The sequence below is a fragment of the Mytilus trossulus genome, chromosome 9, assembly GCF_036588685.1.
Source record: "Mytilus trossulus isolate FHL-02 chromosome 9, PNRI_Mtr1.1.1.hap1, whole genome shotgun sequence".
Lineage (NCBI taxonomy): Eukaryota > Metazoa > Mollusca > Bivalvia > Mytilida > Mytilidae > Mytilus > Mytilus trossulus.
This window is the reverse complement of record NC_086381.1, coordinates 24,316,994-24,342,472: the sequence shown is the minus strand read 5'-3', so window position 1 is coordinate 24,342,472 and position 25,479 is coordinate 24,316,994. Positions and strand designations below refer to the sequence as shown.

At 32.3% G+C, this 25,479-nt stretch overlaps 4 protein-coding genes across 5 annotated transcripts in view; 2 read left to right on the top strand and 2 right to left on the bottom strand.

The window, feature by feature from the left end:
- The window catches only part of LOC134685355 (RAD51-associated protein 1-like), a 205,371-nt gene that overhangs the window by 80,803 nt on the left and 99,089 nt on the right, over positions 1-25,479 (bottom strand). The gene's annotated exons all lie outside the window — the stretch shown is intronic.
- LOC134683728 (procathepsin L-like) lies at positions 1,060-5,199 on the bottom strand. Its single transcript, XM_063543046.1, has 5 exons — positions 4,894-5,199; positions 3,662-3,830; positions 2,649-2,860; positions 1,910-2,141; positions 1,060-1,411 (listed from the first exon to the last, which is right to left on the bottom strand). Exons 1-5 carry the CDS (start codon positions 5,122-5,124, stop codon positions 1,320-1,322), a joined length of 936 nt encoding a protein of 311 aa, XP_063399116.1. The 5' UTR covers positions 5,125-5,199; the 3' UTR covers positions 1,060-1,319.
- LOC134684408 (uncharacterized) lies at positions 16,840-17,307 on the top strand. The gene has a single exon (XM_063543692.1). It carries the CDS (start codon positions 16,840-16,842, stop codon positions 17,305-17,307), a length of 468 nt encoding a protein of 155 aa, XP_063399762.1.
- LOC134683727 (uncharacterized) lies at positions 21,612-23,598 on the top strand. The gene is made up of 2 exons (XM_063543045.1): positions 21,612-21,723; positions 22,636-23,598. Exon 2 carries the CDS (start codon positions 22,639-22,641, stop codon positions 23,386-23,388), a length of 750 nt encoding a protein of 249 aa, XP_063399115.1. The 5' UTR covers positions 21,612-21,723; positions 22,636-22,638; the 3' UTR covers positions 23,389-23,598.

The following is a 25,479-nucleotide window of genomic DNA, read 5'->3' as shown; positions in this document are numbered from 1 at the left end:
AGTGTGCCAGGTGCTATCAACCTTCTCATTGAGTTTCATATGAAATCAGAAACAAAGTCCCAACAGTTCTTGTTATTCAGCATATACATCTGTAAAATCAAGTCAAGGTTGCGTCTCTGAAAGCCCTCTAATGAATTCTGTATTTGTCAATTGCAGAATTTGATTAATGGTACCATGTAGTATCATGGCTAGAAAATTATTTGATACTGGAACAGTATCCATACTGGTACTGGCTGTACTTACTTACTTTGGACTTTCTTAGATTAAGGATCAAAACCCAAATATTCTTGACAGTTGCTTTCATCTTATTAATGTTATCTCCTGTATGTAGTTCTTGGTGTCTGTTCCATTGTATTTACCACCGGACCTCTCTCTAGATTAGTTTGTAGTAGGTATTGACATTAGTGATGTTATTAAACTTTGCAATGTCGTAGGTGGTACATATTTAGGCAAGTAAAGCTATTTGCTAGCCTCTTGTGCACTTTTTGATTTATTTGCCCCCACGGAACGGGCGGAGCATTAAGTTTTAACCTTGTCTGTATGTAGGTACGTCCCAAAGTTGGTTTCCGTTCTGTTCCCCTTATTTTAATTGCTTCAGCCAAATGTTATGAAACTCATACAAAATGCTTATTACAACAAACCACAGATCATGGTTGAATTGTGGTAGCATCCCTTTTAACATTCTAGAGTTATGCCACTTTACATATGAAAAATTGCTGATTTTTTTGTTTCTCTTCTATAACTCTTGTTTTGTCTCGACCAAATGTTATCAAAACTTATACACAATGCTTATTGCCACAAACTACAGATCAATGGTGGTGTTTGGTGGTGTCACTTCAACCGTTCAAGAGATATATCCCTTTACAATGTTGTCCCCTTTATAACTTTATATGATATACAAGTGGAGGCACCATCTGTGTCCCATGGACACATTCCCTATTTTTTTTTATTAATAAAAAAACATTGGCTACTATCAGTTTTATTTGAATGAGGATAACATATTAGGAAAAGCTACCAGTATGTGTTAACCAACAACCAGGATAGCTGAAACCAAAGGCTTTCACACATAATAGTATTTGTTAAACAGGATAGGTGGCGTCAGAGGTAATGCTTCAGCGTTTATACAGGATAGGTGGCGTCAGAGGTAATTCTTCAGTGTTTATACAGGGTAGGTGGCGTCAGAGGCAATACCACATCGGTTATACAGGATAGATGGTGTCAGAGGCAATACCACATTGGTTATACAGAATGGGTGGCATCAGAGGCAATACCACATCGGTTATACAGAATAGGTGGCGTCAGAGGCAATACCAAATCGGTTATACAGGATAGGTGGCATCAGAGGCAATACCACATTGGTTATTCTTATTTCTTCTCATTAGTATGTAACCTTGCATTCCCCAGTTTACACCTAAAACATACAAAATTATTCTCTGTTTCACTATTTTGCTGCTTTACATCACTGCTGTGTTTCGATTTTTTAAAAGAGAATGACAATTGAAATAAAATTCAGGGTCTTTTCTTAAAAAAAAATCAGTGTTGATATGATATTGTAAATTTTACCGGAATAGCGTGAGACATCAGTTACATGAAATAATTTTATAAGATTCTTTATGTAAATAGTCAGAATATACAAATATCGACATCCGTTTGATGCACTTGCTTACTAAATTATAATCCTGGTGCCTTTGATAATTATTATAAATATGAGCCTCTAGAAAGGGATCCTACATTTATTTTATAAATGACCATTCATGCATTTTCTTTATAATTTCTTGTATTCCGTAGTTCTCTGTTATCTATTTGCAGACCTTCTTTTCTCTATTTGTTTCTTATCCCATTTAATTTTGTGTTCATGACCCAACATTCTGTAATCTGTAAGCCTTATCCAGGCCTACAAAAAACATACCCCAGCTATTTTTGACGATCCAATAATCTTTTCCACCTTCAGAACCATATCCGACGATCTGAACCGCATGATCAAGTTTTGTTGAACTGCACTTTGGTTCATCGTAGACCCCAGATCGATACAACTGAAATGACTGAAGACTAGCATCAATAACTGCCATTACTGGAAAGTGTAACACGGCTATCTGTAATTGGTCTTCGTTTCCTTCTGCAACCGCCATTGTGCCCATATTCTGAAATCGAAAAAAAAAACAGTTATGTAAAGAAGTTCCAAGACAAACTTTATATTTTTTAACTAAGTAAATTTATAAAGTTTTTATTTTAGAATTAGCAAACATCTATGATGTTTATTGATATCTTAACATTGTAGTAAAACGTGGCTTGCACAACTGTTTACAAAATTTTGATTTTTTGAAATACTAAGGATTTTCTTCCTCAGGCATATATTACCTAAGCTGGATTTGGCAAAACTTTTAGGAACTTTGGTCCTCAATGCTCTTCAACTTCGTACTTTATTTGGCCTCTTTTAACTTTTTTGGATTCGAGCGTCACTGATGAGTTTTTTGTAGACGAAACGCGCGTCTGTCGTATATACAAAATTTAGTCCTGGTATCTATGACGAGTTTATAAGCAATGAAAGAAATTCTTGTCTCTTATTTATACTATTTAAAAAAAAAATGCAAAACTTATGAATTGTTTGAACTATTGAAAACTAGTATACATGATAGGGAATAACATACCCGTACAACGGACGTACAGCTTGTGTTTCTGCACTGTCCAGCTGGACCATGCGTTGGATAATCTGCCATTGAACACAGACCACCTATATTATGTATACAGTTAAACACTGGTGTCACCAACTCAGACCCATGAGTACAGCAGTCCACCACTTCTTGCAAGCTTAATGGAATCGAACGTCTACTTTTTATAAATTCATAGCTTTCCATAATTTCTGTGTTAAAAAAGAAAAAAAAAACAGTTTAATTCTTCGTCATGTTCAGTTCTATAACATTTGGTGAATTATATCGTATCAATTGCACACAGGCTATTGTTACATTAGTGAATACTTTTTTTTCAGGTTTCATACTGACATTTTTATTCTATATTCATATCACTGTGTGCTACTTAAAATCTAGTGCATTTTAAATTTGATTTGATTTGATTTGACATTTTTAAAAACAAGTGAAAAAGTGTTAAGTACAATTGAATAGGGGTTAATATATAGATGGAATGCATCTTTTAAACATTTTAAAATCTAAATCTTCAGCTCCCCTGAATATAAATACTTTGTCTGAGCTTTTTGAAATAAATAAAAAAAAGTAGGATGAGAAAAAAATACTTCTTGTTTAAAGACATCTTACATAACACATCTATTAAACGCAAAATCACGCAACTTGATTTGAAGAAAAATCCCCAAAACAACTCACACTTAAGAGAAACCAAACTTTTTTTTAAAGTGAACTAGATGTTAAGTAGCACACATTGATATGGATATAGAATAAAAATGTTAAGCGTAGAGTTGTTTTGGGATTTTTCTTCAAATCAAGTTGTAGATTTAGATTTTAAAATGTTTTAAAGATGCATTCCATCTATATTGACCCCTATTCAATTGCACTTAACACTTTTCACTTGTTTTTAAAAATGTCAAATCAAATCATAACAAATCAAATTTAAAATGCACTAGATTTTAAGAAGCACACAGTGATATTGATATAGAATATAGATAGTAGCGTGAATTTTTCAAGAATATCACCTATAGCTGCAACTGAAAGTACTTGTCCCAGCTGTCCTTGATTTTGCACAGGACCTATTGCACCTTTTGTTCTCCAATCAAAAGTAGACGGTAAATAAGTCCAATTGTGTTCAATCTCTTCATACTCTCTTTCAGAATCAGTTTTAATATGTGGACGTTTTGGTGATTCCTGTAATGATAAATCAAGTATTTATGACATATAAAAAAGAATATGTGATGTGATTCCCAATGAGATAATTAGACTCGTCATGCTGACACCAAATGATCCGACTGGCTTTGTTTATAAAATTAGTGGACAGTTGTTTAATGGAGATCAAATTAAAGCATATTTCTTTTCTCACGATGAGTGATAGGTTTTCGGAAATCTGTCGAAGAGAAAAGAAGAAGGTAAAAAAAAAAACACAAACTAAAACTAAAGGAATCACATGAACTCTACATGGAAAGAAGACCGGGAACGGGATAAGCGTCTCCTGATTTGTATGCATTACACGGCACGCTAATCAACATTCAACAAAACACATACCGTATAGTGAGCTATAAAGGACCCACATACGAGTAGACCCAATGTGAAAAGAAGAAAAGAAGAAAAAACATCAGTGCGACCTATGCCAAAATAACAAACGAAAACTTGAACATCATGACAGACAGCAACCACCGCCAACAACTGACCCAAGATAGTAACAAAAGAACGCCGGAACGCGTTTTTATACACAATAATGTGCAATCGTCATAATTGAAAATTAACAGGTTCCAATCTTGAAGAAATTGAACTAATAAGCGAAGAATATGAAATACTAAGTACATCTTCTTTTTGACTTTTGAAATAGAGACTCGATCATTCACTTACAATTTGATTTTTTTTTCTCAATTAAAATTTTAAAATTTATGTAGCTTACCAATAGATTCAGTATAATTTTTGGAGTTTCAAAGCCCCCCTCCCGACACATCTAAATTCAAATGTCACCAACAAGTTAATCATCACTATATCAATGCCAATATGCGTTTTAATTATATATACTAGTAATCTCATTTGAAGATCAATATTTGCTGATATTTTTTTGTTAATAGTGTCCGGAGTTTAGTTCTTTAGTTCTAAAGATGACAATTAAAAATGCTATGTTGTCCCCCAACGAAGACAATTTATGAATATTACTATCAGAGGAAGTCGTTTTGGGGTTATGGTTACGTCTATGTACGGTTCACATTTTAAATACAATAACATAAAAACCCACCTGGTCAGCAAATTCGTTCATTGCCAATCTGAATTCTGATTGTACATCATTGTTGTGTGCATTAACATATTCCAGGTTCATCTCCCACACGGCACGCTTGTTAGCTTCATCTTCTGAAGTACTGTAATATTTGTCAAAGTCAGTTTTCCACCGATTCCATTGACCATTTAGATCAACTACAGCCAGAGAAGCCGACACAAATGTTGCCGTGAAAAATAAAATCAATTTCATTATAAACAAATTATTTAAAAATGTGACAATTTAATATTCAATATTTATATATCTTTATACGACAACATGTGATAGCATAAGTTATCATATGATAACAATGTGTTAAACACGTGTCACAAGTTGATACGGGACATTTGTTTAAAATTAATCAAAACCCTTGATTTTCTTCACTTTCCTATTTATAGTGAATTTATAATAACATGTAGCTCAAAATTTTCTGATTTGTTTTTTCTTATTTATGTTTTATTCAATCTGTAAATTCTTTAAAAATATTCTTGCCCACGTTTCCAGTTCAAGTTTGTGGAAGCTCTATCGGTATGATCTACGTATAACCGACCAACATTAGTGCGTCTACGTGATCCACGTGATACATAACATTACACACTTGTGTTTCTTTATACACATGTCCTATGATTTGAATACAAGTTTTACATTGGCATCATCTTGACAAAACCGTAGAAAACTTTTACATTGGAATTACCACAAATATGGAACTCAATAGCTGATATCTGTAACTATCGGTTTTGCCATGGTTATGTAAAGGCAACAGTAGTATATAAACTCATCATAGATACCAGGACAAATTTTGTTTATACGCCAGACGCGCGTTATATCGGTGTTCATAAGTCATAAATCAAAAATTCTTAGCCACAAACCAAAACTGGGGGAAACGCATCAACTATAAGAGGATGAGTTTCACTTTTTACTTGTTCATGGTATTTTTATACGACCGCAAACATATATAATGCTATCATGTCGTCGTCGTCGTCGTCCGAAGACGCATTCAGTTTCCGGACAACCACTTTAGTTTTAGTGAATGGATCTCTATAAATGTTTACCAGAAGTTTCAATTCCACTAAAAGAAGGTTTGGATTGATTTTAGGGGTTATGATCCCAATGGTTAAGAAATAAGGGGCCAAAAAGGGGAACCAACATTATTATTTTCGCAGTTTTCAATCAATACCTTATGCTTAAGTGTATGAGTCTCTGAAATTGTTCAACAAGTTTCCATACCATGAAGGGATGGTTAGTATTGACTTTGGTGGTTTATGGCTCAAAATGTTTTGGAATTAGGGGCACAAAAGGGGAAAAACTGTTTTTTCCCCTGGTCAATGAACAATTAAGACAATTTAAAAGCAGTGTTAGGGAGGTAATCCAAAAACATTTAACATACAATGTTGGGTATGTTCAGATATACCTTCTTTACACTTCTTGTAAATTATGTAAAAAGGAATTTCAGGTTTTGGACTAATGCAATAAAAGACGGTTTTTTTTGGGGGGGGGGGGGGTTGGGGGGTTGGGGGGGGGGTGTGGTAGCAGTTTTCAAATGTTTTTCCCTAAATTTTTTAAAGTTTGAAGAAGAAATATTTAATTGCACAATATTGCGCAATATATTTGTAAGATCTTGACATTTCTGTTGTGTAAGCAACTCATATTATGTCAAAAATTTGATCACAATCCAAATTCAGAGCTGTATCAAGCTTTAGTGTTGTTTTCCTACCTTCCAAAATTGTTCAGGGTATAACATCCGCGGTCGTATAAAGCTGCGCCCTGCGGAGCACCTGGTTTATTAGAAAGAATATAGAAATGTTTCAAAATCGTCAATTAACGGTAATAATGTTTTAGATATATATTTTGATATTTCCAATTTGCAAGATAGGAAATATAACTATAATACTTACAAGGTGTCACTTGAGGGTTTAAATGATAACATCTCTTTTGTCAGTAGACCATTAGGTGATTTCTCTTTTGTTACATTGTTTGAACATCTATTAAATAAAAGTAGTATACCGCTGTTCAAAACTCATAAATCCATGGACAAAAACCAAAATCGGGGTAACAAACTAAAACCAAGGGAAACGTATTAAATATTAGAGGAGAAGAAAAACATAACACTAAAATGTAACACACACAGAAACGGACCGAACATCAGTTCTCAAGATAAATGCGAAATGCTAAGTAATTACCCACAGAAGAAGTCATTTTGGGGTTTTGGTGTAAAAAGTCATAGATTGAAAATAAACTGACAACACAATGGCTAAAAATTAAAAAAAAACAAAAAAAAACCAATAGTACAGAAGACACAACACAACAACAGTACAGAAGACACAACATAGTTTAATTGTCATGTTTATATATTTTGGATTGCTAATCGTTATTGTTGTTTATAATTTTATTAAACTATATTAGAATTTGAGAGTAGAAGCAAAATTACGACAATAAGTAAAAGTTCGGCATTTAATTATAGTGAATCCTATAATTTACAAACATTTTGTATCTTTTTGTGAAACGACAAATGTGCGATCCTGACATTTTTAATTCAACCTTTTTATCATTATTTTTCCCATGACATCCATGTTGAATTCTTAGCAGGAAAAACAACCCAACCGCTATACTAGTAATAGATCAGCTCTTTTTCGTTTGAGCTATGTTTCATCGGCCAAAAAATTGGCTTTTACAAGATCCATTAAATTTAACACTTGTATTTCTTTTTTCAAATGTTTAATTTGAACGATGTTTTTCATTGGAATCTTCTTCTATAGGATTTTCTGCACTGTTACAATGGAATTTCTATACTGATATCTCTTGACTCCTTAAAATGCAAATACCGAGATTTATCTCAATTCAATTCAGGTAGATTTTTTCTTTTACAATTTTCTATGGTACTATGGGAAGACATTCAAAGTTAAACATGATACATTGGACCAACATTTTTACTAGGGCATATAATTTTGTTTATAAAGAAGCTTTTGTCAAGCACTTGTCCAATTGAATCTTTGTCGACATGGTGAGACGTATCATTCCAAGCTTAGTACAGCTTTTATATAGGCAAACAATGTCGAGTTAGGTCAGCATTTATATGTGAATGTGTTTAAGATATATTCAACCATTCAGGGATCTCTATCCTGACATTAATGGCCAAATAAGGAAATTGTTACATTTTGTATCGTTCAAAAACAAATTATTATCCACACTTCATAGCCACCTTCATCATACCATAAAAGCTTGTAGACATCTGACGACATCTTTTTTAATTAAATACTTATGAGAGACGATTCCCAGCATCCCCAACCTAACACAACGTATAACTGCTATAACTTCTAACATTCCATTCAACTCAGTAAATGTCGGCTTTATAAGTAACCAGTTTGGTTATGATTCAGCTTAATCTCTATACAAATTAAGATAGGCAACATTAGTATACCGGTGTTCAAAATTCATAAATCAATTGAGAGAAAACAAAATAAAAGTAGGAGAACTTTAAGAGGCAAACAAAGGAACAACAGGCGAGGAACACTGTAGTGCGACAAAAAAGAATACCAACAAACATACAAACGAACTATTTGATACATATAACTTTTAATAAGTCGTACACGGCCATATTTGCTATTACGTTATGATAATCTTGTTAGACCCTTGTAATCTTAAAGTCTTAGATTATTTTTGTAAAGAAACAGTCTTTAATCATTTTTAAACACGATTCATCCATAGGTGCTTTTAGAATATTCATGGTTTTTTTTCTAAAATAAAAAAGTGTGTGTTTAATTATTTTTTAGTAAATATTCTGTAATATCGCTTATTATCAAATAAGTTCTTCTTCTTTCTCAGACGATATATCAGTAAAATTAATCTATCAATTTTGACCCTTTTCTTAATAAAGTGTGAACAAGAACTATAACCTACATTATGCTCGCCAAGAATAGTGCACCAAAGTGTTATTTAGTCTAACAAAATACAAAATTTCATAAATCCCTTTGAAAACACATCAAAGCCTCTGCAGCATACATTGTCTTTTAATCATATACTAGTATACAACAACAACAAGAAAATAAAACTCTTTCATAACTAATATTTATATAATGTTCTTTCAAGATCTGCAGAAAAAAACCCGTGCTATCATGTAAACATGAAGAATCTTTGCTAAGGTGACTGACTTAGTGTTATGATAAAATAAATAAAATGTTATTGTGAACACAAAAAAACTCTCCCAATATAAAAACAAACACATTTTTGCAAAACTTTATAAACAAAATTCTTACTAATGGCAGTACTTTTCTAGTAAATTCTTCGAATCGTGCTTCTAGGCGAAATAATGTTAGAACAAAGAAAACGTGAAGGAAAATAAACCATGGAAGTATAAAAATCAATATTCATAATATTTGTCACACGGAAAATATTGAAAACATTATAGGAATTATAAGTTTAGCTCCAGCTGGATTGATTTGTTTGTTTATCAAAGTAATCTATTATTAATTAAAAGTAATTAATGTGTCACTTCTTCGGTACCGCCACTTACAGAGCTTTTCAAATGTGTGAGATTTGACAAAATTGTAAGGATCAAAGAGAAAATAAAACAATAGATCAAAGCAAAATACAGTCAAATAATCATGAAAATGCGTGAGACTTGATAGATCTTGATAGGCCTCTCGTTATTAAATTATGAATAACATGTTTGTAGACATTATACATCTCTCAATGTAACACTATATACATATGATATCTGAGACATAATATATTGATGAATAATCCCAGATGATATGTATATATGGTTATATATCGAAATACATAATGTGACAGAGTTTTCTCCCCTGATATTGACTCAATTAAGAAAAAAAGATTTTTTTCTGTATGAGGAAAATTGTTGTTCCTAACCCAACAATTAATCAAGTTAAAATGCAATATGATATATATATTTTTAATAATAATTATTGAACTTTATTCGAAAAGGAAATATTCAAAGGTTATTGACAACTATAATACCTCAACATTAATTCATTAAATGTGTCTCATCACTGATTTTTTCCGAGTAATCAATGGTCTCGAGCGTACCTGATGAAGGTAAAATTATGTTTTGTCACTTACACAAATCAGATAGATCTGTGTTAAATTTACTCTAAAATTTACTTCCATTTCCTAAGAAAATGTCTGTACCAAGTCAAGAGGATGATAGATGTTATCATTTCGTTTGATGTGTTTATGCTGTTGATTTATTTTACAATTAGATTTGGGACTTTCCTTTTTTGAATTTTTCAGTATTTTTGTGATTTTATTTTTTCCCTATTACTAGTCAAAATCAAATTGTCGTCTATGCTTCCGTACTGCTAATACGTACTATGTTGTGTAACGTTACTCTCAATAATATTCACAATGGACGTGTAGTCCAGCTATTCTCTTTTCCTCTTCTTAATTTTCTTATATAAGATATGCAACTTTAAAAGAATTAAACCAACTAATAAATAATAACAATAACAATAACAAATTGTTTTATGTTGTGATATTTTATATGATTATATATATTCTATGATATTATCTCATGTGAATTATTCTTTTCGGTACTTCGGATTTCATAATTTTGGCTTTGAGCGTTCCAGATGAAGGTAAATCCAGAAAAGCGCTTCGGACGCAATAAATTATCAAAAACGTGTTGTTTTCCTATTTTTTTTTTTTTTTTACATCACTGGGTATATACCTCTGCTGGTGGACTATCAGCCCCCTAATGTATCATCAGCTCAGTAGTCAGTGCTTCGGTACTGACACAATTTAACAAACTTTACTAAGATTGTCCGTTAATAAATTTTGAAATAATTATGAAACTATAGTTTTAACTCCCTCAGGCAAAGTTTGCTTTCGATTATACCTTTTCCACATCATGTTACCTGTTCAGTCCATTACTTTTCCAAAAAAATCTCCAGAATTCAATTCCACGTGTGCGTTTTCGTTATTAACTATCAATTTGTAAACTTCGACATTTGCACGGTTGATCAATACAATAGATGCGATCGCTTGTGTCAGAACGGTGTTTATTCAAATCACTTATATCTTTTGAATTGTTATACACATAATCCTACGGTAGAAGATTTTAAATGATCGAAAACATTTCTAGAAAGTGAATTTGCATTTCCATGCTTCGCGATTGGTCTGTACACAATCTTAAAATCAAGACTGCAAAGTTGTTGTAGCCGTCAGGGTCTTTAAATTTTTAAAGTCAATTAAGTGAACTGTAATCCACTCACATTTCAAAACGACGACCAATTAAAATTATTTCTAAAATATGTAATGAAATAAACTACAGATTACACAATATTCTGTTGAACTTTGCTTACAGTTCTGCCTGAGTATTATTATCAATAACCTTATTTGTCTTTTTTGAACTTGAGACAAGACTGATCCGATCCCAAATGACTCTCATCTTTATTCAATGTAAACTTTTTTCCAATAATTTTTAAACGTGCAAGTACAGAAGGATAAAAGCATTTCTTTAGTAAACGGAAAGCTTTTACTATAATCATTTGTCAATTCCCATGAGTTTTAACTAGAATAAGTCATAAAGAACTTGATGATTTATGAAAAATTCTTCATTATTCTTCTTTAAAAACACCAGTCCAATGAACGACTCGGAAACATTTGATAGTGGATCCATCCTGACTATTTACCACTTCCTTGAAGGACCCATCTAAATCCTTCTGTTGACACAATAAGTCCGGGATAAGCTACTTCATGTTTTGAAAAACAACTCTTTGTTGCAATAAGTTTTAATCAAGCATCTATTAACCCCTGAGAGAGTTTTTTCAAATTAACCATATCTTTATCCACTGTTTTACTAAACACTATATGCCATCTAGGTAATAAAACATAGAACATGCCAAGCTCCTCCGTTACATAATCCAAAATGAAATTGTAACATATTGGTAGGTTTGGTACCATTAAAACGTTTAATCCCGCTGCAAATGTTTGCACCTGTCCTAAGTCAGGAATCTGATAAACAGTGGTTTTCGTTTGTTTATGTAATTTATACGTGTTTCTCGTTTCTCTTTTTTATATAGATTAGACCGTTGGTTTTGCCGTTTGAAATGTTTAACTTTAGTTATCAAAGGTACCAGGATTATAATTTAGTACGCCAGACGCGCGTTTCGTCTACATAAGACTTATCAGTGACGCTCATATCAAAATAGTTATAAAGCCAAATAAGTACAAAGTTGAAGAGCATTGAGGATCCAAAATTCCAAAAAAGTTGTGTTACAATAGTAATTTTAGGACCCTTTATAGCTTGTTGTTTGTTGTGAGCTCCGTGTTGAAGGCCGTACATTGCCCTATAATGGTTTACTTTAATAAATTGTTATTTGGATGGAGAATTGTCTCATTGGCGCTCACACCACATCTTCCTTTATCTATAAACCACATCTGGCTGTAGAAATCGCAATCTTTTCGGACGCTGCTAGATTCATAGGCATCTCGTGATTAGCCATACTCAGGATCAAAACTAAAATTCACTAAGATCCACTCAGTGTGTACTCTAGTCTAGGTATCGAATACACATCTTTGATCGTCTTATCATTAAAATGTCCTGTTATCAACACATAGCCGCCACAAATGATCTTTATTTTGCACAAACACAAAGGCTGACGTTAAGGGTATATTGGACTTGTCAATACGTTCTTCTTAAATTCATCCTCAATCTCTCAACATTTTTAAAGGAGATATTCTTCTTGGAGGTACTTTTGCTGGAATGTCGTCTTTCTGTTTGATTCTATGTTTACTTATTGTTGCTTTTCCTGGCTCTCTTGTCGGATTATTGAATGTGCCTTTATTCTTTGAAGGAACTTTTTTGAACATGTTCCTCGCGTGGATTATATGTAATGAATCTTTGATATTCTAAACGTCATGATGTCCGTTTAACGGTAGTTCAATATAGAAGAAAAAACAATGTAATTCACAATTTTCTGAGCTGGAACGGTCAATTTAATATAAGTTCAGTTCAGTTCAGTAGTCTCGAAAGAATCAGCGAACGAGATGCATTCACGTAAACACTTCCAATCCATACTCTCGTGAGTTTACTAACTGGGCACACAATCTCATAGACTTCTTTTTAGATTAATTTCATTATATATCTTCCTAGTGAGAAAATAAGAATTAGTACAATTTTTTTAAAAATTCACTTATAACTTATACGATAGTTTACAATATGGATTTTGTTGTAAAACAACATTGATACAAACTGTATAATTTGTATTTAATTATCACCCAATAACCATTATTTACAAAATACACGAATAGTGCTGCATCATTTGTTTGAGTATGTTCACTTGTTGAATTACATATGGCATCGAGAATTGTACTCAATGCTTCCTCTTGTCATTTACATGAAATAAATCGTTGATCACCAATGTTTAAAAACTTTTTATCTGCTTCACGTAGAGAAAGTTGAACCTCAGAAACCGAAGCTGCGAATGAAAATGAATCTTTAACAGCTACATTCTATAAAATATCCTGTTAAAAATTCCTACAGCTATATTCCAACGCGGTACCCACATTCTAATAGTTACACATAAAATATTTCGTTGATCAATTGGGGCAATATCATACTTAGGAATTGGTATAATGACATTATCGTTTCCTTCGTTAGATATTCGGCTAAGATCAGTTGGCAAGACAGCGCACGGTTCCTGGCACGTATGATTGGCGTTTCAACGTCAGTGTAATTCTAATTGTCACTTGGTTCGATTTCTATTATAATATTAGAATAATCACTGGGGCCAATTAAGTCTTTTATACTATCAGAATTGTTATCCAGGTCATTTTACATTATAACATCAGAATTATCACTGCATGGGGCCAATTTCTGTTGTACTATCACTCTCGGAATATATACTGGCATGAATGCATGTATCATGTATATATTTTTTGTGTTTTGTAAATAATTATAGATTATCGTTGATTATCTCAACGACATTGATTTTCTCGCTTCAGCTGGTACAGCGAAAGTGAGAAAAGCAATCGAGTTGAGATGACCAATGATAATCTGCTTATCGCTATTTTACCTATGACGACGTTGTCAATTTCAAAGTCAATTTCGTTAGCAACGCCACGTGGCCTCCTTAGTTTCTAGCGATAATTTTTCCATCTCAAGCCAGAAGCATGATATGAAAATTATCACAAAAAAAGATCAAAGGAAAAATGCACAAAATAGCGATAATGTTTATTAAGTGGTCATTGAATAAAAATTCTATAGTTGCAATGCTTTTTGTATGATAAAATCCATACGATAATTTTCTGTACTAATTATAAGTGAATTTTGTACATATTACAATTTGTATGAAACAAAATATAACGTGTACGATTTTTTTTGTACAAATCATATTTTGGATAAAATGATGTCACAACATATATATACACTTAAATGGGTTTCTTAATTATTTTATTATGATGAGAAACGTTTAGTTTAGTTTGATTTCTTAAAGAATTTTACTTTAGTGCTGTTTAAATACACGCTATTATCTCCCCTTAAATATCAATATTTAGAAAAAAATATTCTATAGAAAACAAAAAGACAAATACAGTATATTAGATTTAACAATGTATTAAAAACAAAATAACTAAATATAGTTTGAGTAAATTTTGTGCAATTTGTTACAGCAGTTAGTAAAATTAGCCATACAATTTCAACTTGTATAATCTCTTTTCAGCAGCAAACTGCATAGAATAAAATGAATTAAAATATTATAAATCGGCCAGTTACTGTTAGTTAGTTATATTTATGAAAATTCGGAACATAACAGATGTTCATTAATAATAAACTCAGTGTACAATAGTAAAACTTCGTCGAGCATTCCAAATACACTCTGAATATGATAATTTTCAAAAGATGATTGACCAAACATCCTCACAAAACAAGACGCTCCACTCTATATACCAAAATCAAAATTAACAATCGCGAGACACAACATTAGATTTTATTTTCCAATAAAATTATTATGACCCAAACCCAGTAGTCAGCACTTCGGTGTTGACATGAATATCAATAATATGATCAATTTATAATTCAACTGTTTGAAAAAGTATATGAACTATTCGAAATACAAAGGATTTTCTAATACTAGGCATACGTCGCGCGTCTGGCGTATTACAAAATTTAGTCATGATATATATGATGAGTTACAACCACTGGATCGATGCCACTGCTGGTGGAGATTTATTTCCCCGATGATATCACAAGCCCAGTAGTCAGCGCTTTTGGTGCTGACATGAACTATCATTGATATGGTTATATTTATATATTAACTGTTTACAAATTTTAGAATTTTTTGAAATACTAAGGCTTTTCTACCTAAGGCATAGCTTACCTTAGCTGTATTTGGCAAAACTTGGTATCTATAATGAGTTTATTTACCGTATTTCGCACAACTTTTTAGAAATGTTTGGTCCTCAATGCTCTTCAACTATGTAATTGCTTGGCTTTCTAACTATTTTGATATGAGCGTCACTGGTGAGTTTATGTAGACGAAACGTGCATCTGGCGTATTAAGACTGGTACCTTTTATAAATTAACACAACGAGGAATAAGAAACCAAACCAAACTATAAATAACTTTCAATCTCATGGCCGCAGCATACAAATGTAACTTTAAGAGTTGTTTTGTATGTTATTAGTGTTGAAAGCGCTTCATATAAAATATGCTGCGTTCATCGCATTTTTATCGAAGAAGAATTCAGTTATTTTTTTTTTGCGTAGACACATTCTATTATCATCGCTTGCAAGAATGTATGTATAGGCAGAAATAGTAAATACAATTTTGTCTACATGGGATTTGTTTCTCATAATCTCCCCCACGCACACCCTTAAAAAGAAGGAAGAAATGTTTTAATACTGGGAAAAAAATATTTGAATAAGAAATATTTTTAAGATAACAAAATAATTTTAAACCTACAGATGGGTGAATTTTTCAACTGTTGCATTCCCCCCTCTTTTTAACCAAATTCATATAAAAGGCATTCACTTTTATAATGTTTATTATTATGAAACAAAGGTACTAGGGGACAGGACAGATTTGTGCTGCCTTCGCATTTTTTCCAAAATCTTTTTTTTTTTGTCTTCTCTCAGTTTTAATTATTATCACGTTTTTCTGTATCATAAGAACATTAGTATACTACAAATAACTTGTATTTGCTATTTACTATCAATTCAACGTTAACTATCCACAGCTGTCAGTGATATATTACTCTACATAATATATCACTGACCTCTGTGTCATTTTCCCCTATTTTTTCAACACAACCCATATACAATATGCATTATCATGAAACAAAAAAATATTTTTGACACCGTCTTTTAATAATGTTTCATATACTTATTTATCTATTTCAAAAATAATACATTCAATAATATTTTAGAAAATAATAAAAAAAAAAAACTATGGTATTTTATTATTTCTTAATCTTTATGTCAAATTTACCAATCCACAGTTGTGTAGAAAATCCTGTGACATGACCCATATATTGTTACTTGACCTTAGAGGGACTATTAATATCACAATAAAACAAAGGAAGATTTTATAGATTACCGCTTAGTATGCACTTGAAAATATGATACTTATCAGGTGAATCCGTTGAAGTCTGAAAATAAATATTTAACGAATAAAGTGCGGGATAGTTTATAAAAAAATCATTAATTGTCTACTAACAACATGAAAACAAACTAACATTTTGGATTTGGAATCAGAAAAAAAAGAATTATTCGAACTATTAGGAACAGAGACTGTGCGACCATTCCAAATAACGTTTGAAATTTCAAGCAACGTATTCATGAGTTTTATTCGAGAAATGAAATGATATTAGGATTATCACATGAAGTTACTATTATATCAATTATATTGACAATCCGTTTAAAGTAAAAAGAAACTACCACTAAATATCTTGTAACCGAGTCTCCACAGACATTATGGAGGATAAACCTGAATTAAATCTGAGTTCTGTTGAAGAAACATTTAATAGAAAAGTAGAAGATCCTTTTGAACACAAACCTCGGGAATACAAAAGACCAAAACCTTATGCAAGCACCAGCCAAGCTTTTGATCCCTTTAAAAAGGTAGATTTGTTTGAGGAAACGCAACCAAAATATGAAAGCAGTTCAGAGAATGAACGTGAAGATAAAACAACCATGACTATACAGAAACAAAGGGAACACAAATCAACAAACTCGCCCATACAAGAACAAGAAGAACCAAAACATCCTCCGAAGATGCCAGAGAAGCAACAGACACCCCTAGAAATGCAAGAACAATATGAAAAGCCAAATGACATAGAAAATGATGAAGATGATGAAGATGATGACATGGAATTTCTGAAAAACTACAAACTATCATCCATGTTGCCAATTATTCAACCAAAATGGATACAACATCCCTAATGTGAACAGTAAATTGAAACTGAATTGTAATGCTATGTGAGCTTATCGCGAATTCTTTTACTTGTTTTGTCAGGAATAGCATACCATCTGCAGTTTCTGATCATACCACAGTTCCTGACCGTACCTAACGTAAACAAAGTCAAATTTGAAGATCACTTTTTAATTTTGTTTTGTATGGTCAGGAATAACATGCCACCTACAGTTCCTGACCGTACCTAACGTAAACAAACTCAGATTGTGGGGATCACCTTTCAAAAGACGAATCAAGTAACTCAATAACAATACAATAACACAGAAAGAACGACTATAATTAGTTCCCTAATCGATATGACATGCTTTTAAACGTCATACATTTAGCGAGCGTTTACGATTTTTAAACTGATTGCAAGACTTGAAACGCACGTATGCATTTTTTGTAAAAAAATATTTATCGAATATTAATGCAAGGCGATTTAGTATCAACTAACATATTACGTTAAGAACTTATTTAGATACAGTTTGTAGCAAATCGTAGAAAAGTTTGCGAATTTTTGGATAATAATTCAGGAAATATTATACTATTTGTTTCAACAAGACTTATTATGACTGTTTGATAAAGAAAGATTAAGATGGAATAATAAGTTTGCTTTTATTTATTATGGACATATAAAGTTCGTCATGGAATATAAACCTAAACCTTATAATCTAAGTTCTTACCGCAATGCATTAGACGTTCAATTAGAAGATCCAATACAACAGAAGACACGTGAATATGAAAGACCGAAATCTTATAAACTAAACAAGCAAAATTTCGATCCATTTAAAAAAAACGACCTGTTTGAGGGAAATAATGACTTATTCGGCAATAATAAACAAAATGACAGCGAAACTAAGAAAAAAACAACTAAAACGCCCTCAATCAAGAATCAGGAGAAGCCTAAATCCCCCCAAAAGCAAACAGATGATAAAGTTTCTGTTAAAAAGACAGACGATAAAGATTCGATTAGAAAGACGGCCGATAAAGATTCGATTAGAAAGACCGATGATAAAGTTTCGGTTAGAAAGACAGATGATAAAGTTTCAATTAGAACGACTGATAAAACAATGCCAGTGCTCGAGCCCGCGCTTCCCGTAGTTCTACCAGTTGTGATGCATACTAAATCCAAGGACCCGTTACCTCCTACGAAGCGATCTCAGAAACGTCGAGCAAGTTTGAATTCTAGTGATGTGTTTATAAGTAGGATAACAAAACCGCGTTTAATTTTACCGGTTGTAAAGCAGACAAGATTTGATCTGAAACCAAAGACATCATCATTTTCACCACGTAATCGTCCGTCTAAGGAATATAATCATAAAGTGACGAGAGCAAACTCACAAAGGCAATCTATTTTGGAAGATCCTTTTCATTCTATAGATCTTCTTATTAGTAGCTATATTTATTCATTGAAAAGATCAACATTTTAATTTTGTGAATAAACATTACAAAATAATATTTGACTACTCTTGTATTTGCAAGACAAAGGTAGGATCAATCTCAATAAATGTTATTCCTATTTGAGTATTTTCCATCAGAATCTTAATGGAAAATAAAAAAAAAAGGTTTCGTTTGTCTATTTTATCCTCCACGGAAACCATATGCAATGGATACTACAGTACTCATAACATATTGTCTCGCTAAAACTGTTCTAATTCTCTTAAATAAGACCCTATGGCATAGTGTTTGAAGTTCTTGGTATTTACATAGATTTCTGGCACGTTTTTAGATATTATCAATTTGATCCAGTTCCATTATCTGTATTCTGAAGTAATTTTTATTTAGATATTTCGTTGTTCTTGATGAAAAAAACAATTATTAGTTTAATGTTCTAGTTTGAAACAATTCCCTTAACCTCACCTAAAAGGCAACTGCAACACAGAATGTTGAATGGTGACCTTACATAACTGAAAAAGCGACATGACAAACATTTAGATGTTTTATTCAATTGACATACCTGCACTTTGAATGAAAGATACCAAGGTCATTTATTTTTCAGTCATTATGGATGTTTCTTTCGATTTTAACTTCCTTGGATAATCGATATTCAGATGCAGTTCTACGACATATGTTTTTATAAATTTCAATATTTTAAACAAAAAATGAAAAATAAAAAAATACATCAAATAAGGTAAACTTCGTCTTACTGAACTTTTTTTAAACTCTGCTATAAGTAGCATCTATTTTGACGTCATGTGATATGCATAGTCATTTCTTTTCTTGTTCGCACATCAGTTGTTGGAGCAGAAATCATCCCGGAGCATCAGCGTTAGATGATCCTAGGTCTTAATTCTGTGTTGATCAACCTTTGAATATTTTATGGACTTTACTTTTTCCTTTCTTTTCTGTAATATTGTTGTCGGTTCTTCCTTTATGTATGGTTTGGTAGTCTTTTTCTTATTGTTGTTACTAATTTGACGTTTTAAACATTTTGCATAACGCTACATACTCAAGAAAGGGAAGAAGAATTCTGGTAGTGATAACGTCGATTTGTTAAGAGATTTCGATCTGACAAGTATAATTTGACTTGACCTTATCATAATCGTCATGTGTCAACGCTAGGGGTTTTTTCCTTAAAAGGTCTGTTTCCCAGATTTTTTTACTGACCTTGGACTCATTTTCATTATCAGGTTCCTACTTTAGACACTATAACTATAGTAGATCAATAGACCACTTTCGAGTTCATCCGTCACCGGCAAAAACTCGTCAATTATGCACGCCTTTATGACGTCATTTACCAGATAGAGGGGCTCGCCTGTATCCCTGCACTATTTACGTTCATCAAGCGTCTTAGTGATCGTCTTTGTGCAGGATAAACTAGAAATAATGGTTGCTCTGTAGGTACTTACTGACAATTCCCTAATGACAGCAGTGTTGATTGTCAATTTTGAGAATTCAATTTGCCGAATAATTCGTACAATATAGAATTATAGTTTTCCAACCACTCGCTTAACATTGGAAGGAAGTGACGACGCCCCTAAACGCACAAATGACGGTGATAAAGGCGCGTATAATTGACGAGTTTTTTCCGGTGACGGATGAACTCGAAAATGGTCTATTATGTTCGGTCTATAGATATAGGAAGATTTGATTTGAGTGCTAATGAGACAACTCTCCATCCAAATGATAATTTATAAAAGTAAAACATTATAGGTCAATGTACGATTTTCAACACGGAGCCTTGGCTCACACCGAACAAAAAGCTATAAAGGGCCCCAAAATTACTAGTGTAAAACAATTCAAACGGGAAAACCAACGGTCTAGTCTATATAAAAAACGATATAGCATGATTTGTTAGTTGTACTGTCTAACCTGTTTTTGATTTTCATTTACCATAACAGTAATTGTATGTGATGTACGAACTAATACCTTATTATTGTAGACTTACAACATGGAAAAATTCATCGTGACTAGTAAAGCTGACGAGACAATTGCACATTTTATCGATTTCCAATACATTTTAAAGGGTTCTTATTTTTCTTCTTTTCAGAATTTTTACTCTTCCAATCTTCTAAATAAGACCTTGCTTTTTTATTTTTGTTTCAAGATAACATTGCCAAATGGACCAGTGCCACTTCTGATTGCTCCTAATTTTTGTCTGTATTCATTTCTTAGCTCATAAAATGTCGAATCTTTTGAAAATACCAGTCAATTGGGACCAACACTTGTTCAGAGGGAGTCCACTGTTATAATCAAATTTGATGATACTGCTATCAAGCAAACATATATAACTGCCAAGATAGTAATAATAGAACAAAGGGTGAAAAAAAGACATGATAGTGTCTTTATCACGAAAAGTATAGTAGTTTTACAGAAAAAATAATGTTGGTGCCAAATTCGTTGCTGTAGATATCTGGAAAAAATCAGACAACTTTTGAAAGCAGGTATCGCCGTAAATGACAATTTTGACCAATTTTAACGTTTTTGCGTTTTGTCTTGGAAACTAGATAAACAGAGATGTAGTAAAAATATTAAGTAGGCAGATCAAAACTTTTTCGAGGAAGTATTTCATCTGCAAAATAAGACTTTACATTTTGGACATTGCATGTATTTCGAGCTAGTTCACCATTTTGTTTTCCTTCCAACTAGAGTCAATTCTATATTTGAAATATAGATTAAACGTAATTTAAATTATTAAAAGCGAAACAAACATTATTATTTGTATTGTTTATATCGGTTATGTATTGTCTAATAACTTGATTCAATCATGCTTTACGTACGCTTGTAATTTGAGAAATTATGTGCTTAACAATGAAACCAATAATTGGTAATTTGAGAATTTGCTGAAGGAAATCACAAACAAGTTTCAATCAACTGAGTCATTGATCAATTCATTGAAATATTTACTGTTTCGTTTTGCGTCACTTCATTATGTAAGTGGAGTTAACTGTAGTATTTGTCTTGTAAGTATTACATAGAGAGATATTATTTCTTAAAATTCTGTTTTTGTTAGTAAGGAAAATATATACGTACACTTTTCAGTTTTTATTTGTTTTTTTTTACATAAAAATATCTTAATAACTCTTAGATCTTTCTACATTTAATGGTTGTTAGTCTATAACGCTTATACAGTTGCGATCTTATGTATATGTGTGTCCTTACATAAATACTGCAATCTTCACTTATCAGTCATTATAAATTAAATATAATAATTAACATATCAATTTATTCGCTTATACTATTCGATAAGTATGGAACATGAAACTTTTATTTTGGAATTTTGGGACCCCAATGCTCTTCAACTTTGTACTTGTTTGGCTTTGGAATTATGGGACCCCAATGCTCTTCAACTTTGTACTTGTTTGGCTTTATAACTATTTTGTTCCGAGCGTCACTGATGAGTCTTATGTAAACGAAACGCGCGTCTGGCGTATTAAATTATAATCCAGGAGTCGATTTCACAAAAACACTTACGACTAAGATTGGTCTTAAGTCATGAACAAATCAGTATACTTACGATCAATGTTAGTCGTAAGTTTTTTTTTGTGAAATCGACTCCCGGTATCTTTGATAACTATTTGCTGTTTGACTTATAACGTGATGCAACCTCAGACGAGATCGTAGAGATCGCTTAAAAATAATCGATTATGGGGAAATTTTGGACTAATAATGTAATAACAGAACATCAAAAAAGTAGATTGAACTATCAGATGTTGTTTATCAGTCTTCTTCATGTTTTCTCAGTCGTCCCAATTCCTATAAGTCTTCTTCATGTTTTCGCAATAACCCACACCCTTAAAGAAAAAAATGAATGTTACTTACTGTAAAATGTTACCACAAGAAGATGTTACTTTATCTCAAAATATTATTTGCAGGAAATGGAGAGAAAAGGACCTAGAATAGCTCAATATCCGGTTGGTCCGGAACAACAAATATTTGACAATGTTGCTAGAAGGTTATCAGAATACGAAATTTTTACATTTAATGGACATTTGCGTGTGAATAAAAATATACAAGAATATAATAGAGTTCATGAATACGAAAAAGTTCATGAATTATACGAAAAACATCGTTCTTATGACAATTTTCATGAACATAAGTATAAAGAATATAAGCCAAATTACATAACTAGAGATCAACACGAAGAAATGAAATCCATTAAACAACCCAGAAGAAACACAAATGTAGAACTAATTCCAATTGGTGGACCAGAGAATTCTATTCGTGAATATGATTATAAAGAATATAAATCGTCACCGTATGACTTAAATCGCCCTGTACATGATACTTTCAGTTCTAAAAATGATAGTTACATGGACAAGAAGTTACAGGAGTACCAAATTAAAACATATTTGCTCAGGGAAGATAATTTTCATCCTTTTAAAAAAATAAACAATTTTGGAGATGTGGAAAAGGAAGATTCACAAGAGGAAACTGATATGTCATTTCTGAAAAGGTGTAAACTGTCTTCAATGTTGCCAATAATTCAACCAAAATGGAGACCACAAGAAAAGGACTCTCCTCCACCAGATTACTCTTCACTCAGTAATGCAAGACCTCGCCCGCTCAACCTAAAGAAAAATCTATCCGTATCTTTCGATGCTGAGGAGGATAATTTCAAATGGTAAAAATGAATGAACACCAGAAATCATATCATATTTCTGCTATAGTTTGGTTATATGTACATTCAAAGTTGGAAATATAGACGCGAAATGTATTGTAAAAGTCAAATTAAGTACAGATTGCTGAATATGATATAATACCAGATTATAACGACAAACGAAGAAAAATGCACCATTTTCTTTTATTTGTATAGTTTCAATAAAGTTAAAATTCTACCCCTTTTGTAGTAAAACATGCATCATATAGTTGTTAATGTCTGTGTCATTTTGGTCCGACAGTTGTCTCATTGGCAAGCATACCATATCTTTTTTTTTATATCATGTATATTTTTATTTTATAGATCAAAATAATAGCTTCACATTAAGGATTGCATCGCATATAATGTAGCAATTTCGCATTTGATATTTTTAATATAATAATAAGAACTTAAGGAAATATTAAAATAACGATACGATACCTGTGAAATTGTTATTGTTCGTTTTGGAGGTACATTCTATATAATTCATGGCAATGCAGTTAACGAATGTGAAGGTGTACGATTTGAATGAAGATTTTGTTCACCAATGAATATTTAATCCTTGTATCTATGATCAGTTTATTTACATTAGATAAAGGCAACAGTGGTATACCAATGTTCGAAAGTCATTAATCGATTGAGAGAAAACAAATCTGGGTTACAAATAAAACTAAGGGAAACGCATCAACTGTAAGAGGGAGGAAAACAACGAAACACTGAAGTGGAACCAAAAAAAAATGACAATGCATCACACACAGAAACTAACTATTAGATAACAACTGCCGTTTTCCTGACTTGGTACAGGATATTTTAAGAAAATATGGCGGGTTGAACCTGGTTTTGTGGCTATTCAAACCTCGCGCTTTAATTGCAATGTTAAATATAACACTAAAATGACAATACTACATGACAGACTTCAGTGAAAATAAATGCAAGAACATTCAGTACAGAGAAATACACTAACAAATAAGCAATACAAAAATACATTTCGACATGCTAATTGTTTTCAAAGATACCTTGCGTAAAATGTGATACGCCAGACGCACAAATCATCTACTTAAGACTCATCGATGACACTCAGATCAAATATTAAGAAAGCCAAACAAGTATAAAGTTAAACAGCAATGATGACTAAAAATTCCAAAAAGTTGTGTCAATTACGGCTAAGGTTATCTATGCCTGGGATATGCAAATGCTTAGTATTTAAATACATGAATGTTGGATAACAAATACCGTTGTGACACGGCTTATAACAATGCGGCGAATTCACACACAACAAAATAGTCATATTCGGGAATAGGTCATGTTCGGTACCAGATGGCGTGAATAATAAACCATAATCTAAGACGCGGAAAAATGTCATTATGTAGTTTAGACAAGGACATATCGTATGGATCAACCAATTCGTGATGGTGTTCATAAAATAAACGGAGTGTCATCTTTAATATTTCCTCCTCATAACTTTGTAAGGAGTACACTCCTGTATATGAAGCCCGTATAGTGTGAACATGCACGAGCATTACGTATCAACTGAGATATGTAAATGCCATACGAGGGGGCAGATGGTATGCTTCTGCTGAGAATGTGAAATAGATAATTAGGAAGTTGAAATCGTCTCGTGTGTCATAGATTATAGTGTGCAGTCGTCCATCTGTGTTAATATTAAGGAAACCATCAAGGTTTAAGCAGTCCTTCTAGTATCAGTAGTATCCCCAATTCCAAGTGAACTGTGATATATGAGATGCAAGTATTGGCTGAAATATGGGTTATTCAGTGATAGGACATCATCAATATAAGTTAAATTAAGGAATTCCGCAAGCTTCTTTTTCTTTTTGCCTTTTTGAAAGTTCTGAATGAACTATGCTTCATATACGAATACAAAAACAAATCGGCTAGCAGGGGTCCACAATTAGTACCAATTGGAATATCGACTGTCTTAAATAGCAATCCTCCAAACTCAACAAATATATTGTCGATCAAAATGTCAAGCATTTTGATAATATCGTCCTCAGTATGTATTCTGGTATTTTCAGTGTGGTTCTTCACAAAATAAGAATTATTATGACCTAAAACAAGAAAT

Excerpts from the sequence above, each read along its gene's own strand:
- LOC134683728 (XM_063543046.1), bottom strand. The coding sequence starts at position 5,124 with ATGAAATTGATTTTATTTTTCACGGCAACATTTGTGTCGGCTTCTCTG. Across the intron at positions 3,831-4,893 it reads TGAACGAATTTGCTGACCAG|GAATCACCAAAACGTCCACA; the intron begins GTGGGTTTTTAT and ends TTATCATTACAG. Across the intron at positions 2,861-3,661 it reads ACTTTCAGTTGCAGCTATAG|AAATTATGGAAAGCTATGAA; the intron begins GTGATATTCTTG and ends TTTTTAACACAG.
- LOC134684408 (XM_063543692.1), top strand. The coding sequence starts at position 16,840 with ATGGAGGATAAACCTGAATTAAATCTGAGTTCTGTTGAAGAAACATTT.
- LOC134683727 (XM_063543045.1), top strand. The coding sequence starts at position 22,639 with ATGGAGAGAAAAGGACCTAGAATAGCTCAATATCCGGTTGGTCCGGAA.